The 18,733-nt window shown below is 34.0% G+C and overlaps 1 protein-coding gene across 1 annotated transcript; it reads left to right on the top strand.

Annotated features, from left to right (window-relative positions):
- Nucleotides 1-8,763: 8,763 nt before the first annotated feature.
- On the top strand, nucleotides 8,764-10,358 carry LOC143560568 (CBS domain-containing protein CBSCBSPB3-like). The gene is made up of 5 exons (XM_077048849.1): nucleotides 8,764-8,926; nucleotides 9,034-9,169; nucleotides 9,780-9,950; nucleotides 10,038-10,116; nucleotides 10,285-10,358. Exons 1-4 carry the CDS (start codon nucleotides 8,852-8,854, stop codon nucleotides 10,088-10,090), a joined length of 435 nt encoding a protein of 144 aa, XP_076904964.1. The 5' UTR covers nucleotides 8,764-8,851; the 3' UTR covers nucleotides 10,091-10,116; nucleotides 10,285-10,358.
- The last annotated feature ends 8,375 nt before the right edge of the window (nucleotides 10,359-18,733 follow it).

The following is an 18,733-nucleotide window of genomic DNA, read 5'->3' as shown; positions in this document are numbered from 1 at the left end:
CCACAACCGTCACCCACCGCCACCACCTCGTGGGAAAAGTCCGAAACACAATGGAAAACACTATGAAAAACACAATGGAAAAAAACACTATGAAAAAAAAAACGCAATGATAAAAACACAACTGTATGACACAATTTAAAAAACACAATGGAAAAAACTCAATGAAAAGAAAACACAATGAAAAATACTATTATATAACACAATTTTGTAAAACACAATTTGGTAAAACACAATTTGTAAAAACCCACTATTTTTTTTTAATTTTTATATAACAATATGGTACTCATATAAAAGATAAAAAGACACTCGTTATTATGGTTAATTTATTTTAACAAAAATGTCGTAAAAAAAGTTATGGACGTTTAAAAATGATGGGGGAATTTGGCATGTGCCTTGCATGTGGAGAGAGAAAATCAACAAATGTGTTATTTCTTTTATGCCATCCTCCTTCTTTCACACTTGATTTTCCCCTAAACTAATCTTAACCCTCCATATTCAAAATCAATAGATATGATTATTTCTTATTGTTCCTACAAAAACTATACTTTCTATTATAACTTATCCCTATCATCCCATTTGTATCTCCGACTCAAACAAACTATCCCTACAAAAACTATCCCTATTATTTCTTCTCCGGCATTACAATTATTATTCATTCATCATTCACTCATTCATAATATTATTATTATGGATTATTATTATTTCAATCAAGGGATTCTTGTTTCATCAATTTCCAAGATTTTTATTTTGTTTCATAAAATCATATAAAACCCACTGTATGTAACTATTTTTTATTTTATTTATTATTGATTAGTGACATAATATTTTGACGTTGAATTTTTTGTTCTTTGTTTTGGTTACAGAAGAATCATCATGATGTTGGGTTTGAATTATACTATCCTTGGATTGGATAAAACTGATTATTATTCTAGGTTAAGAATGGAGTGCGATTACTATTCTAGGTTTGGATTATAATAATTATTTTTATTTTTTTTTAGCGTAGTATTATAGCGTGTAACACATGCATTGATAACATTTTGCTTATTTTTTGGACCCGCTGCAAAGAACGAGCCCTTTTACTACTCGTGAGATCCAATTCTAATCACAATAGTTTCGTTTCTTATTCAACCATATAAATCATTTGTTCATCTACACGGCCCATGAGCCCAATCAAGCCCGATCAAATGCCTATCGCTCCCCCCCCCACCACAATGCGCTAAACAATTACCGACTGAATTCTTGTTGCATGACCCCCGCACCGCAAACCAAACTCATACCAGACCGTATTGCGTCTCCGCCGCAACGCGCGGGCACACATACTAGTAAAACCATAATTTGCATTATTTTAATATCAAAAGCTTCATCTGAGCCATCGGATCGTCTAATGGATATCCATAGTCTCTAAACACATACTCTTGATTACTTGTAAAATAGTTTATAAAATACGTCAGCAACACATGCTGATGAACATATTGACACTAAAATAATTGATACTCTATTATCCCATCGGGTATCTTATGACTTGGCCCATCGTGGCTTAGGAAATAATCAAGTTATGAAAGTTTGCATTACTACTACAAACTCCAGCTCAACTCGAAACCACTCAGCAAACACTGTGGCGTTTGAGGACTTAGCGACTTCCAATATACACAAGATAATCTCCTCTCGAACATTACTTAGGTCCGGCCCAACATGGCGGAAGGATTATCAGGCGTGGTGCAGTATGTCCACCGTCTACCCACATATGAAAGGATCCAGACAAACGTATACGATAGCTCGAGGGCCAGTAATTACCTTTGTTTATAAAGTTTTAAGGATACATAATCCCATGTAAACATTTGTAAGACTTGTTATAAAAGTTGTAAAGAGTTTGGACCTATTCACCTTCGTTCTTGATCAGTGTGTCTCACTGATTTATGCTTGCTTGTTACCTCGGACCTATAGTACGAGAATAACACTTTATAAATAACTAGATCAACGATCTAGCTTTAGACCTTTAGTCTATTTGCATAACCTTTATATTGATAATCGTTTCTTTATAAAATATAAGGACCTTTAGTCCCTTATTTGTTTATCATTTATACACTACGTTTCTTCTTAATGAAGAAACATATATACCAGGTTTCTTCTTTCATAAGAAACATTATAAAACTTTATATTTATAAAGAAATAGTATTCCAATTATACCCTTGTCTTATAAACTATATTTCACTTATTATTTGATCAAGGTATGGGCTATATCCCCGACTAGGGTCTAAGCATGGGCGCAGCTATGAAGGGACCGGGGGTGGCCCCGGTCACTACCGTTTTTTCCGTTAGTAGGGTAAATTTTGTGATTTTTTCCAAAAAATTTTATAGATATTAAGCGCGGTCAACCCCAATATATTTTTCCAAAAAGCTATCGGTCACCATCAATTTTTTTTAAATATAATACCCTATCGTTTGATTTTTTTTATAAAATCTCAGGTTTTTATAAACAAAAGTTATAAAAATTGTAAAAAACTTTGTTTTTAATAGAACTCAAATTTGGAGGGGCTTGTTGTAAATTTTTACATAACAAACCTTAAAAAAAAAAGGAACGGGCATTTTAAACAAGCCCTACCCCGCGCCCCTGCTTGGCTGCTTCTTCCTTCTGCCATTTCATTCAAGTTGGCCGTCATCCACGGTCCACCGCAAGGTAATAGTTTATTTGCTCTACCTTTGTGTTGTTAAACATAGTTCTATGTTCAAGGATTATAAAATTAGGGTTGTAATTGTGAATTGGGGATTTGGAGAAATTAATCAACTAAGCTTGTAATTGGTATTGTATGGTGAAATTTTACTCTAACTTACCCTATTGAATATTCTTATAATTAGGTAAATCATGAAAAAACAAGATACAATTTATTCTTTTTTCAAATAAAATTTTACTCTAACTTACCCTATTGAATCTTCGCAATAAGATGCCAGACGAGTATCTCGCGAATAGCTTGTGGTTTACATAGAAAAAGAAATTGCTGAAACATTTGATTCGGAATCCATAATTGAAGAATTCAAAAATCTTAAAGGTCGTCGAGCTGCTTTGCAATCCTTCTTTTAAGGTACCCACCCCTCCTCTCGGCTCTCGTATTATTATGAATATTTTAGGTCTAGTTTTTTTTAATTGTAACAACAATCGTTTTTGAATAAATGAAAAAAAAATAGATATATAGATGTCATATTGTTTGATTCGACCTGAACCCAACCACCGACACGGCCCGAACCACTGACATGAACCGAATTGCCAACTCGAAAATTTTTGGGTCCGTGACTTCGGTCACCGCCGCACTAGGTCTAAGCCTTATATAATAAAATAATCGGGCAGAATCCCTACCTTGTATGAGTGCTCTTATAAGAAATGCCTAAGGTTGACGCGGGCAACACTCCTACTTATCGTCGGGTAATCGAAAGAATTAAACCAACAGAACATCTACATCTTGCACGTACTTCGAGACAATGAACGAGTCAGATTGTCGGAATCGAGGCACGATTTTCAAGGTTTTATGTGTGTGATTCGCCACGTGGTTTTAACGAATTATTTTTTTGGTTTTTAATGCTCAAATTTTACAAATGGTATACCGCAACGAACGTAACATCTACCGACTGAATTCGTGTCAACTCACCATCGTAACGATTGTCACACCCCCCGGCCGAAGGCGGAAACGCCGGGGCGTGCGTAGATTGAAATCATGCACATGGTATTAAATGTAAAAACTCCTATTAAAAGAAATCAACGAATTATTCAAATATAATCCAAATAGAAAATATGACATAGCACTTTATTCATTCAACTTCTAAGTCTGACTCATGCCCTATATAAAACTTCAAGAATCTTCATAACTTAATTTTCATCACATGAAAAACATGTGAGAGTGTCAACTAAAAATAGTTGGTGAGAACATAGGTTTTGAAAAAAATAAGTTTTATGTTGAAAACATTCCATATGTGTTAAGTTACTTTGTATACTTTGTGATTACAACCAAACATTTGACACGTTTAGCGAGTCGTCTAATCCACGATTAGACTATTATGTTTAATGTTTAACGATCGTCGGATTCTGAACACACAGGCCTCTACCCGAGGCCTGAGTGGGCGGGTCGGGCCAATAGATCTATCATCATACTACCACGGGCTTAACAAGTTAATGGTTGTACATGCGATTAAGTATACACTTGTAATGATCACACATAACGAATATTATGAAATAAAGCTTGAATCAAATAGCATGTATAAAACAAATTGATTATGCATGTTTCCACCCCGAATTATAAAACGTTTAAAAGCATGTAAAAGGGGCTATGTACTCACCTTGCTTGACGGATGAACACGAACACGATCAAGAGTTTGTTGAACCGGTTACGGGATGCCCTAGATTAAGTTTGATTTTTAAATTAGTTAGAGTGTCGCATACTAGAATGTTCTAAACCAAGAGCATGACCTCCAGCAAGTTGATTCCCAGGTAAGAGTCACCGGTCCAATGGGATTATTTACGCCACTCTTGCCTTAGACAGAACCGTTTGCTTGTCAGATACATACATACCCGGTTTATACTCTATTTGTATACTAACTCAAAATGTTTTAGAATGGTTTTCATAAATAATAAAGTATGAGGTTAAAAGTGTAATATCATATAGTTTGGGTGTTTATTGGCATTTAAGAAAGTGTAGGGTTCAAAGTGTAAATATTATAGTTAAGGATATTTATTAACATTTATGAAAGTATAGGGTTTAAAGTGTAAATATTATAATTTAGGATATTTATTGACATTTATGAAAGTATAAGGACCAATTATGTAAATATAATTTTTAGTTATGATAACTTTATGAGATTTTTTGAAGATTATAAGAATATTCATAGTTGTTTATGGAAAAATTATAATTTAATCCAAGATTATGAGAAAACAGTTATGATTTCTTGGAATAACATGATCATCATAATCTTTTAGAACAAAAAGTAAGGGTTTATTAACAATTTATGATGATCATGGTGAGAGTATATGAACAATTATGAAGATTCAAAAGAAAACTCAAGAACATAGGAACAAACTAAAAGAAATTCAAAAGAACAAGATCAAAATCAAAGATATATGAAGAACAACAAAGAAAAATATGTAAAACTTACTTGATTATGCTTCAAAAAGAAAAGAGAGAATGAGATTTGATGTGAAAAATAATGAGAATGAGAGGCTCTATTTATAGTGAAGAATGGAAGGTTTGAATACAATTGAGATAGAGATAAAACTTGTTTAAAACTTAAGAGATACCTTAAAGATAATGATAATAACAACAATAATAATAATATATACCATAATAATAGTAAAAAAAAAATATGTGTGTGTTTGCATGTGTTAAAAAAAATGCACGGCACTTTTGCATTTATTATTTTTTCTTTTTTTTTCAAAATTAAAAGAACTAGATAAATTAATTTGTGAAACAAGGTTAAGATACAAGGTTCTTGAATGCTCCATTTTTTTAATCACATAATTAATTTAATTACTTAGGATAAAATTAATAATAACAAAATATTTTGTTACATGTTATAAAATATTAATCTAGGCATTCCGGTTTAACGTGTTATATTAATGATTAAGCACGGTTATGATGAAATGAACATAGAATCATATAATTACGCATATAAAGAAAATGTTATTCAATAAATAACACATAATTCAACACTAATAAATGTAGACGATGAAATTAATACGAGCACAAAAGACTAGTGTTTTTGTAAGAAAAATCCATAGATGTTACAACGATCGAATTTTACCAACGTTGGGGTTTTGCCAGCTGCCCTGGTGCAACGCCGGGTGAAAAAACAAAAACTAGTTTGTAATATATTAGATTCGGAGTCACAGACTAAGAGTTTAAATATTATGTTTAAAAAAATAGAATAAGAAAAAAAGAAATTAGGGCCTAAAATCAAGGGTTGTTAGATTTAGGGGCATTCAAAGTCGGATATCCATTTGGATAGTGAAATCCAATATTCGAAATTCTATTTAAAAAAAATCTCTATTTGTTTTGAAAATCCAAACCCAATAATAGTTTTACTCAATCAATGACCTTTCCATGGGTTATACTTTGTTTCAGTAACACCACGTCACATACTAGGATTCAAACAAAAAAAAATTAAAGATATTGGTATGAAATTTATGGAATCCATAATTTTCTTTGAAATAAACAAGGGGTGAGAGAAAAGGGATGGAATTAGAAAAGAGAGTGTGGCAACGTCGGTATGAGAAGCTGCTCGCTGCAGCGGCGACGGGAATGGCGAGATAGAATATGCGAGGCGAGAAACGACAGAGATGGTGATCGGCAGCGAGAAGCAAAGACGACAAGAATCAATCTCAGATGGTGGTGGCCGGTGATGGTATTCGGCAAAGACGAAGATGGGAGGGCTGTGAATGCGATGTGAATAATGAAGCAGATTAAAGCAGCTAAGATTTATTCACAAGGCTATTAGGGTTCCAGGCTGTATAAATGTTTTAATATAATAAATAATTAAAAAATATTGAATTTAATATAAGTAATTAGCAACAACAAACATACATGCAAAGTAAAAATTCCACTTATCTATATCTATACTAAATATAAAGAAAATCCAAGAAACCTCTTAAAACTTAAGAGCCTTTGTTGCTATAATTCCAACATTTATTGCATTAAGTTCTTACTTTAAGGGGCAAGTATGTATTTTTAAACCAATAATCTTACCTAATATGTTTATATTTACGTATTTTCTCCCTTCATCTTTACTTAATTTGTGTAATTTTATACAATATTTACTATTTCACCCCTTCATGTTTGTCCATAAATTTCTCATATTCATTTTTTAGTCTTTATCGTAGATTTTTGAGTATACTATGTTTTAAAAAAATTTCAAACATACTGTTGCAATGTTCTTACTTTTCTGTACGTTTTGATATAAATTTTATTCAAAACCAATGTGCAGCTTATATGATACAAGTCATAGTTGCGTTAATTTACAAGTCTTTAAAGCATAAAAGTTGCAACTTTTATTTATCTAATTTTGATAGTTTTTTCTCTTTAATTCATTTATGTATCAATATATTCCTCAACTTACTTATAACTTACCTAATTACTAATTAATTGTATTCTACAAAATATGTATGCACATGTTGAAATATATTACATATTCGCTGCATTAATCTAAGTCATTTGTTCTATTCCTCTAAAATACTTATTAGTTATTTACATGACTAAGATTAACATCACACACTCTATATCACAAGTTGAATTATGAAGCAACAGAAACAAGTATGCATGTAATATGTCATACCCGTAGTATTGCGTGAACACTTAACTAGTAATAATGCAGCTAGAAAGTAGATACTCCGCTGATAAGAAAAAAAGAAAAGAAAAAAACACTGGTAGCGGTTTCCGTACATAGGCCCAAGCCCAAGTAATAGAAAAGCCCCTAAATTATTCTTCTTGTAAAATAAATCGGAAGCGAAGAAGAATCCGATCAAATCAACGACATGGGTGCGCAAGAGACGTCGCCTCCTCCTACTCCTACACATACTCATACTCATACTCATACTCTCTCGTTAGTACAACACAACCACCGTAGTCTTTCAAATTTATAATAATAATAGTAGTAGTAGTAATTTAGATGGTGGTTCGGTACATGTGGCTTGGGTTCAGTGTTTGTTTGTTTCACGATGAATTAGGAAGAAGCCTGATATGATATGACACAACTCAAGACATTGATTATGGAGAGAGATTGATGTTAGGGTTTGAATTGAAAGAGAGAACGAGTACTTAGCTTTGTGTTATTTTGATTTTGACTTGACTTATTAAAACCCTAGCTAATTTCAAAATGACCTTACCATGTTTTTTATGCATAAAAACTCAAGTTAAGTTAGAAACAAAAACAATCGAGTTAAAGTCTAAGCACTTAATGCGGAAAAATACCAGATATCGGTTGGTTATCTATCGGTAATTTTAATAACATGCAATATATATATATATATATATATATATATATATACGGTAAGGTTAAAATAAAAACCCACTTGAGTTGTGAAAACTCTAGAAACTCATTCTTAACCACATGTTTTTAATTAAAGTTAAAATTTTGTGGTCCACAATTAAAGTGAATAAAAAATGTAAATATAATATAGCTTTTCTCTCTCCTGAAAACATATATAAAAATTAGTAAAAAAATGTTAAAAAATAGCAAAACAATTTTTTTTTAGTTTTCGATGTTTTGTATTAAATGTTACAACATATATTACGTGTGTAACAAAAAAAAAACGATGTTACATAGGGTTTTCATGAGTTTTCACAACTCAAGTGGGTTTTCATTCTATACTTCCCCTATATATATATATATATATATATATATAGCACTTTAACACTAGCAATTCAGTATACTCTCCTACTATTAGCAAATTATCCTTTTGCAACTTGCAAAACACTAACAATTGTAGCAAGTAGGAACTGATTAAGACTCAAAACACCAACATTAAACACTAAAAGTTGAAAATTATGACTTAAAAAACCCTTATATCTCGGTCAAATATCGCCGATATCATCCGTACCGACATTCTTACCAACATTTCACATGAGGACCGATACCACCGTGATTGACTGCATAGGTTAAAGTCATGTCCACGGTCTTCTTATATTCTTCTTTCTAACTAGTTTGTGCAGTGAGATTGTAGTTAGCTTAGCTTAGCTTCTTTGGTAGTACTTACTGTTGTGTGATGCTGCTGCTGATTAGTGATACTGATGAAACAACTGTGAAGCAGCTTATGTTATCGGATGCCTTCCTCACGTTATAGGAGGGGACAACTGTTTTCAATGCGTGTAAGAAAATGGCAGCCCATCATGTTTATGCTGTCGTATTAACCGATGCTGATGGTCAGATTTCTGGAATACTCACTGACAGGGTTTGACAAAAATTTATTTGAATATCTACTTGCTATTATTATTATTATTATTATTATTATTATTATTATTTGTTTATTCCCTGCTAAATAGTCATCATTTGCTTCAGGATATAGCAATCAGAGTTCTTGCAGAAGGACTAAGGCCACGTTCTACTGTGCTTTCTAACATTGTGACGACAAAGAAACCTGTTTTCGTCTCTTCTGATACTTCAGCTGCAGATGCCCTTCAAACACTCGTCAAAGGTTAGCTTCTTTTTTTTTTTTTAATAATTAAAGTTCTAAGTTTATTTCATTATCTGTTCAGTGTACTTGGCCAAACCGACCAATGCTGGTTTTGTTTGGGTTAATGATAAAAGAAGTAAATAATTGTTTTTAAGAAGATATAAGGTTTAAATCCAAACAGCTTTGCTATATTCTATCATATTATATTAAGTTGTTTGAAAGATTTGTTTATACGACAACATTGTCAAAATGATAATGAGGCTACAGAATGATTAACTCCAATTTATTAAACCAGAATTATAATCCAAAGAATACGCCATCTCTAATCACATTAACAAATCACCATAACGATAATCATTGGGAATGTCTTTCAACAAACATACACGGTTTGATTTGGCCAGAACACATCAAATTCTGGTTTCCAGTCTGGCTTTAGCTAGATCATGCACACCCTACTAAGGCCTAAGCACATTGTAAACGTCAAAACTTACGACCAAAGTGTAGCTGTGCTGCAAATATCAGTTATGCATAATCTTAAAACCGGGCATGAAGGCAAAGTCTAAGCTGATGCTTGTATGACTAGCATACATGGCTCTGAATATTTTTGCAGATGTGATATTATTGTGCACAGGGAACTTTAGGCATCTTCCGGTCCTTGAAAATGGCGAAGTTGTCGGATTGCCTGATATCACCAAGTCTCTATATGATGCTGTTTGTAGAGTGGAAAGAGCTGATGAACGGTGCCGTGCACTTGCTAAAACTCTTAAGGATGTGGGACACCAATGGGGAAATTTTTTTAATGGTGACTGATTTCATTAATTGCTTATATGACTCATCTGATCTCTTACTTATTTTACTTTGACTGACTGATGGTTTAATATTATTTCAGAACCTTCTCATTTCCCAGAGAGACTTACAGATGGAATGCTGAAGATTCCTTAGTCAGCCATCATTTCTGGACAATCCAGGTACTTGGTTTACCTTGTCGCATTTCCTGGCCCTAGTATGGGAGCCATGCTCCGCATGCATAACCGACACTAGAATGCTGCACGCTTAACCTGAGATTAAACACCCGTAACCGAACCCGTTCTGATCCGACCGTTTCGTTTAACGTAAGGGAATTTAATTCATGGCAGGGTTGCAACTGCTGTCCTGTCGGATTCGGTTTATCTTGCTGTCAAAAGGATGCAAGAATCTGGCGTCACCTGTGTTATTATCAGACAGTATGAAGGGAATTTTAACGTAAGATTATTGTTTTTGATTGATTCTTAATACGTTTCATACCCTATAACTAACTTTTTTTTTGTTTGATTCCAGATCCGAAGACCTCTCTTTCAAGTTGTGGCACAAAATGCTTCTCCCAGTTCAACACTTATTGAACAGCTTTCATTTCTACAACCGTTATATCTTCACTTCTGCAGTTATATTTGCAAGAGAACCTTTAGTTTTAATACTCAACGTGTTGCAGTTCGTATTGGGTCAGTCTGCTAATAGTGGGTTCTAAGCCCAAGTTATCGAGTCCAGCATGTTGTATCTTAGCCCATGCATGCGTGAGTTTGAAGGAGCCTGTTGGTAGCACGGCTTTAGGGTCTATTTTGAGCGTGTCTTTGTTTTGCTCAAGTCTGTAGGAGCTGTTAGTTCGTTCCTTTATTTCTGGTTTACGTTATAGAGTCGTTGTAGTGCTATTTATATAGTTTTTCTGTGGAATAAACATTATCAGATTAGAAAGTGGTATCCTTAAAGTTAAGAAAGAAGAAAAGGGAGGCACATGGTTTCTTGATTCAGCATGCTCCAGTCACATGACTGGTTCATGTGATTGGTTGGTTCATCAGGCTAGACGAGACCTTCACACATTCAGTAAAGCTTGGGAATGATGTTCGTTTAACACTAAAAGGAATCAGAGATGTGGGGCTGGAAGTAGAAGGTATAGTTCAAGTGGTGACAAATGTATACTATGCTACCTGAACTTACATCTAGCTTGCTGAGTATGGGACAGTTACATGAAAAAGGGGTGACTATAGTAATCAAGAATAACAGCTGCAAGATTTATCACCCACAAAGAGGTTTAATTGTGAGCTCAAATATGACGAGGAGTAGGATGTTCCTAGTCACTGCAATCATGAAGCCAATTGTCAGTCAATGTTTGAAGGTAGATGTAGAACGTAGGACACAAATGTGGCACCGCAGATTAGGCTACGTGAATTATAAGTCCATTAGAACCATGTAGTACAGGCAACTCGTGAAAGGATTACCATGTGTAGTTGAGCAATCAAAGGTGTGTGAGGTGCGCAATATTGGGAAACAGCAAAGAGAGGCTATTCCAAGAAGAAGTCAGTGGAGAGCAACTGATTCCACGCATTTGATGCAGTTTTAGAAAAATATTGACCCATGTACAATTCCTCATAAATAGAATTAAGAATCCAGGAAAGAATTGCTGAACTTCAATGACAGCTGGTTTCATGCATGAACCATCTACAAAACCTAATTTGTTTTTCACTTGTAATTCGAGTTTCATTGAATTTGCCCAAGCCACATAGTTCTCTGATCCTTTTAATTTTAGATTTATAATAGCCAGAGAACTAGTATCACCTGGGTTTATTTTGAACGTGTCTTTGTCTTTAGTAGCTGTTAGTTCGTGCCTTTATTTCTGGTTTACGCTATAGAGACGTCGTAGTTTTTCTATGGATTAAACATTTTCAGTTAGAAATCAATATCCTTGAACTCTTTCACAATGACCTTGTTTAGACACTTTTTTTTTTGTTTTTTTTAACTACAAGTCTTAGAAATCAGTTTCCAGCGTTCCGTTTAACTACTTTCGCTTGTGATTTTGTGGTTCTTTTTCCTTTTACCTTTTTTAGAGGTCACACAGTTACATGTATGATTATCAAAGGCACTTGTATGAATATCAAAGAGTAGTAAAATTACAAAATTTTATGTATACCTTCTTAGATAATTATAATTTTCTTGACACCTAATACTATCAAAAGTAGTAGAAGCACATGATGCAAGCAACATCACCAATAGCACATGTTATTACTCCGATTCTGAATTATTCAGTATTACTTAAATTCAAACAACTCTTTGATCTAATTGACATATGTTTTATGTTTAGGTTATGAAACCGGTTTCGATTTTTAATTTGTTATTGGTTGATTTTCATTTGTTAAAATTGGTCATTTACTTTTATAATAAAACCAATGAAAGTTAAAGCACTTGTAATGTGTTTTTCCACGCACGTCGGATACGGAAAACTGAAATATGGTTGTTAGGGGTGTAAAGAGTTTTTCTTCTAAAGCTCGAGCTGGGGCACTAGGCTCCTAAAGATCTGTTTAGGATCGCACTCGCAGCCGGCAGGCCCGGCTCGAGCTCAGTATGTAAAGCTCGAGCTTGATTTTGTATAAGGTTGGCTTGGTTTGAGCTATTAGCTAGTTGATCCCGAGTAGCTAAGGAGCCGTCTTAAGTCGTTTACACCTCTAATAGCAGTTGAAAATGTAAGCGTATGCGACGTGCATGAAAAAAGATATTACGTTCTCTAATTTAATTGGTTTTATTAGAAAAGTGAACGACTAACATGGAGAATTGAAAATCAATTTATAACAAATTAAAAATCTATAAATAAGATTTCCTTATATAAAAAAATTAAATCTTATTTTCTTTGTTCCATTAAAAGTGTCTATATTTCCTTTTTTAGTTGTCTCATTACAAATGTCTACTTTCAAAATTTATTAGCCAATTTTCAAGTTTACCCTTAAACACACATAACTAGCATTAATAAACAATATTGACGGACTCAATTTTCAAGGGCATTATTGTTATTTTGTAAGTAAAAAAGGTAATCATTCAATCTTCCTTGAACTTTGTGTTTTTCAAACTATAACACTTTTAAAAGGATGGAGGGAGTACTAGTTTTTAGCATGAGTTTATAAAGGAGAAGTGATGAAAGGAAAAAAAAAGACAAACAAAGTAAAGTAAAGTGAGCAAAATTAACATAAGAAGAAAGGAAATAAATAGACCAGTGAGGATTAAAAATTCGTCCTTAAATGAATAAGGGCAAAATGGCCATGTACATAAAACTAACAGAAAAAGTTAACTTGTGTTAATAGAAAGGACAGAGCGCGTGATAACTGTTCAAAACAAAGGACACCCAGCGTGATTTATTTGTTTAAAGGACACTTTTCATGGTTTAGATGATACATAAAGGACAAAATTTGTAAAATACTATATATTTTTATTTTCTGAATTAAAAACATAGGGGATTTGTATTGATAAGCGTAGCTTGTTTTTGACAACTGAACACACATTGCTCATTATCCTATATATTAAAGGAGAAAGGCTGTTACAGTGCTGAGTGGCTATCATGTGGCAGCCACTAAGTTTCTTTTAAATATTTCGGAATCTGTTTTAGTATTTAATATTTGAAAGTAACAAAAGTAACAAACATGGAAGTTGGTATGGTGGTAGTCCAGTGTTGCAACGAACCGAGGGTCATGAGTTCGATCCTCAGCTCATAACCGTTTTTTTTTGGGTTCAATTATTTATTATTATTATTTTTTTATTAATAAAAATAGATTTTTGTGTTTATAGATTTCTTACTAAATCAAGTAATGGAAAGGGTGGTGTGGTGGTAAAGTTATTATAACGTATTATGTTTCATGTATGTTTGAATCATGTGACCGGCGCGGTTATTGGAAGGTGGGAGATAGACAACAAGCGTTGGTGTTAAACGTACACCAAATTGCCTAGCTAAATGTAGCACCATAAATGGAAGGAACTTTTGTAACAATTGATAAATCGCACCCACTACCTAGCTAAACAGAGAAACAACTACAACGAAGGTATACCGACACAATCACCCGCCTAGCTAAACGGAGAAACAACTACAACAAAGGTACACCGACGAGAACACCTACTTCAGTATAATTTGGTTGGGCCAAAAGGGAATATTAATAGTTAAAATTGGAAACTTAGTTATGCTAGCAAGTACTCATTAAAGGTATTAAGTGGAGCATGGATAACCGAAATTGCTTCTAGTGTAGGAATTTTCTTCTACCTGCTGAGCTAAGGTTTGCTTATCCATTAATTCCAGGCTGGTGCTGACATGATTCAAGAGCTTTGGGATTGGGCTCTTAATCTAGACCCACAAGACGATCATGACAGTTTATTCCCCTCGCCTTAAAATGGATTTTATTTGAACGGGTTGAAGCTTACGAGCATGCTTATGATTTTTGTTTAAATATGACTTTGTACAGTGAAATGCCAAAGTTGGCAAACAAAGTGGATGGCGGGACGTCATCTCATGGTGTTGGTCGATTAGTCACGATTGGCAACCGCAGCAATGATTGCCTCTGTGGGCAGCTGTGCTGTCTATTTCACACATTCCAAGAAATGTATGCTCAAAAACAAGATATTGACGTGATTGCTTTAGAGGAACCTTCAACTGATCCAGAAACATCTCACGCTTTTATAAAGAAAACCAGAACTACTGTAAATTTGTTGCCTTTATCGATTTGGTTTTTGATCGATTTGACATGAGATGCGTAGCATTCAACTAGAAATCTAATCTCGGTTTTTTAGAAGAACCTTCAACTAATCTAGAAACGTTTATAACACTTTTATAAAGAAAACCAGAATTACTGTAAATTTGCTGCGTTTATTGATTTGGTTTTTGATCGATTTGACATAAGATGCGTAGCAATCAACTAGAAGTTTAAACAAGCTTTCCAGCTTAGCATAAAAAGAGCCATCATTGCAGCTGGGTGTTATTCGTTGTACAAGTTAATAAAAGGTAACAAATGTTACCGAGAGCAATTCAGTTGTCTCTTATAACTAGAAAATGGTCTAAATTTTAATAAGGTTCATCTTTAGCATACGTTAACAGTTGCAACAATACAACTGTTAACGCTTATCTTTTTAAGAAGAACACTTATCTGACATTCATACTTTCTGCATTTGGTTATATTGTGTACATGATTAAAGTCTCGAGCTTGTTTAAATATTCGCTTAAAATAAATGTGTTTACTTTGATTAAGAAGATAAACAGGTTTTTAGTTTCCAAATGACGGTATTTGTTTCACAGAATTAATTGGAATTCAAATAAATGGAATTTAAAATCCCATGAGACTGTGGGTATGTTTGGCAAAACTAGCTGAAAGCTGGTAGCTAGAAGCTGGTAGCTGGTAGCTGTAGCTTTTTAGATATATTTACGTGTTTGGCATAGTAGCTGGAGTTTTTTAGATATATTTAGGTAGTTGGCAGAGTAGCTGGAGCTTTTAATAAAACTAATTGGGTGCCAGCGCGGTGCGGCAGAGTGCGCGCGCAACCTGAGATTAACCGCATAATCAGTGTCGGTACTTGATTCACTTGATATTAATGCGCGCATAACTTGAATGCAGACGTGTACTTCGTGCAAAGGCAGCAAGCGTGTAATTGTGGCGAAAATCAAGAAACAAAGCTAAAATATACAGTAATTTTGAATAGATAGTTTTTTAAACCAACCTCTTTTGATTTGAAACCCTTTCCGACCCGACACCATTTTAATCTAAAACATATTCTGACCTCGCCCTTTTCGACCCAAAACCGTACCGACACGAACCGAATTAAATTAACCTTTTTTTATCGACTCGTTCCGACCCTAATTTGGTCTTACACATGACCTAAGCTCGTCTGACTCGACTTATTGCCAATCATAACCGGTAAAGAAGTATATCAATATCATACTCAAATTAAAGAGAATAAAATGCTTTTTTTTATGATGTAATGTGTTTAAAAAAATATTAACGTGTGAAAAAGTTATGGACTTTTAAAGAGTCATGGGGTAGTTAGTTTTGAATAAAGGTAAAATATGTAACTATTATAAAAATTAACAAAAGTTGATGAAAGTTCAAGTACCAAAATTGTAAATTTAATTGTAAAAGCTTATAGCTTTTTCTCAAACGCTAGTAGTAGTAGTAGTAGCGTTTAGAAAAAGAGCTTTTTCTCCTAGTATAAAAGTTTCAAGCCCATTGAACCAAACAAGGCTTTTTGTTAGGTATGTGCTTTTTCTTAAAAGTTTGAAACTTGAAGCCCCTAAAAGCTCCTAAAAACTTCTTGCCAAACATACCCTGTGTGTTCATTTGATTAATTACTGGAATTGGAATTGAAACCAAATCGCAGAATTGATAAAATTTCAAAACCTCACATCTTTTGAAAGGAATTTTTGTAAGAAAGGTAGGAATGTTTGACAACCTAGCCCATAGTTGCCTCTCCACCGCCGTCCTCCTCTGCCGCATGCTTCGCCACCATCGCTCTCCTCCACCGTCATGTTCCTCCACGCTAGAAAGGTTTTGAATTTTGTCTTTTTCCCCTAAAACCTGTTGTTCACGAACTGTATAATGTATATAGTACACCCAATGTTTTCAGACCCGGCCCGTACATTGACCCGGACTCCTCGCCGGGTCAAAGGTCGGACCGACCGGGGAGGGCGGACTGGTGTTTGACCCGGATGACATCATAAATAATTTATTATATATATATATATTAGTTTTTTATGGAAATAGATAAAAGACGTGAAGTTAATTTTGGTATTTTACTATCCGAATGCTTTAGTTTGCTTTAAAATTGTAGAGATTATGATACATATAAATAATTTATATACATATAAGAAAATATTAATAATCAAATTCTATGTTTATTTGTTATTTATGCACTTCTTTTTGCTTTTTAATTATATAAGGATTAAGTTTCATCATTAATTAAATAAGTATGTGTTTGTTGGTTGGCTCACTTGGGGCTTTCAAAGACTTTCCACACAACACCTGCACAAGTTCGAACCCAGCAAGCCTTTTTGATTTATTAAAAAAAGATTTGACCGGTTCAACCGTCGGTTCACCGATTCCTGGACCGGTCCGGTTTCAAAACACTGACTACACGTGCATCCAATTTTGGATTTTTTAAATTACTTTTTGATCTTTTTGTTATTTCCTTAAAACCAAATCTGTATTTTTAATTTTCTTAATTATTTTTTGATTTTTAATTAATTAAAGTTTTTTTATTTATATGTTTGCATATTGAGGGAGAAGAAAAGATAATTCCAACTACATCAATAAGTTTACCAACCAAACATGTGACAGGATTTTCAAAGAATCCATTTCAATTCCATTTAGAATTCTGTTAAAAAAATTCCATGAACCAAACACCTCGTTAATATTATTAAAATGTGTAAAAGTAAATAAATATAAAACATTAAATGGATAAGATGCTAGTTGAAAATTCAGATAATTTAAAAAGTTAATCATGGGCGGACCATGGCCTAGTATTTAAAAACCAGATAGCCTAAGGGTGTAGAGAGTGAGCCGACGGGTACCCTCAAGGGGTACTATTCTCCGTAAGGAACATCGCCTCTACCCTCTTTATTTTTGTCGGCGGTGAGTTTTGAGGGGTGGTATTCACCGAGCACCTTTTCCATTTGACTGTTAATCTAGCCGTTGAATGGCTAGATTTTTTATTTTTTTCTTTTTTCTCCTTTATAAATAACCAAACACATCTACACAATATTCTAAAGCAATTTTTCCATGCTCTTCAAATTCAAACAATTTTTACATGAAGCAACCAGATCTCCAACGAATTGCGTCACGAAGATGGAGTCGTGAAGAAGAAGTAGCGTTAGCTAAGGTTTGAATCTATGCTTTCGAAGACATGGACCACGTGGAGCAACAAACATTGAGTGTTTAGCCACGAGTTTGGAACTATTTTGTTTCAGAGGAAGGATCAAGCGATCGTACCCAACACCAAGTGTGTTTGAAGTGGCGACATATGGTCGGACAAATTAACGCTCACGATAACGACACGTTTGAACTCATAACAAAAATAATTAACCGATGGAATTGTGAATAATATTTTTATCTATGTTTCATTTAATAACATATAATTATTATGTATTTTTAAATCTATAATTTATGCATTTTTATCTATTTTTGAGTTTTTAAATTATAAATTTTTGAGTTATTTTAAATTAAAAAATAAATTCTTTAGAGTAGTTGTCCAAGCTAGTTAAGAATAAAAATGATATAACAGTACATGATTGGCCAGTGTGAAAGGTAGATGGGCTAATTGTTTTAAATCATCTTATCCTCTTGGTTAATTAATAGTTGATAACAAAACCACGTGATCAATTTTAACTTAAAAAAAAAAGAAAATCACCAAATTGTCCATTTTACTTAAGCCTGTCAAGGAACTGTCCATCCGTTTGAAAAGTTCCAAATTTGTCCACTCCAATTCCGTAGCCGGAGACGGCTTTATCCGGCGAACGACGGATTCAACTGGCCAATACCATATACCCACGTGTATTACATACAGTCACGACCACACTTATACAGGCGGCAGCACGTTTTTAGGTGTTGTGTATTCCTGGCGGCGACACTGGGCTGCAGCAATGCCCCTGTCGCCGGCGACAGTATATGTGGGAGCCGCCATTTACCTTGATGCTTACATATTATTATCGGTAGAGATCAAGGCCGGTTCCAAGAAAGCAAAAAAAATTTTGGGCTGAAGACGTAAATATTTTTGGGCATGAAGTAAAAGGAGTATTTTGTTGGGTTTAAACAATTT

Source organism: Bidens hawaiensis, unplaced genomic scaffold, assembly GCF_021521415.1.
Source record: "Bidens hawaiensis isolate Kalapana, Puna unplaced genomic scaffold, B.hawaiensis_p1.1 tig00020412_1, whole genome shotgun sequence".
Taxonomy (NCBI): domain Eukaryota; kingdom Viridiplantae; phylum Streptophyta; class Magnoliopsida; order Asterales; family Asteraceae; genus Bidens; species Bidens hawaiensis.
The sequence above is the reverse complement of the archived record's forward strand: the minus strand, read 5'-3'. Positions and strand labels throughout refer to the sequence as shown.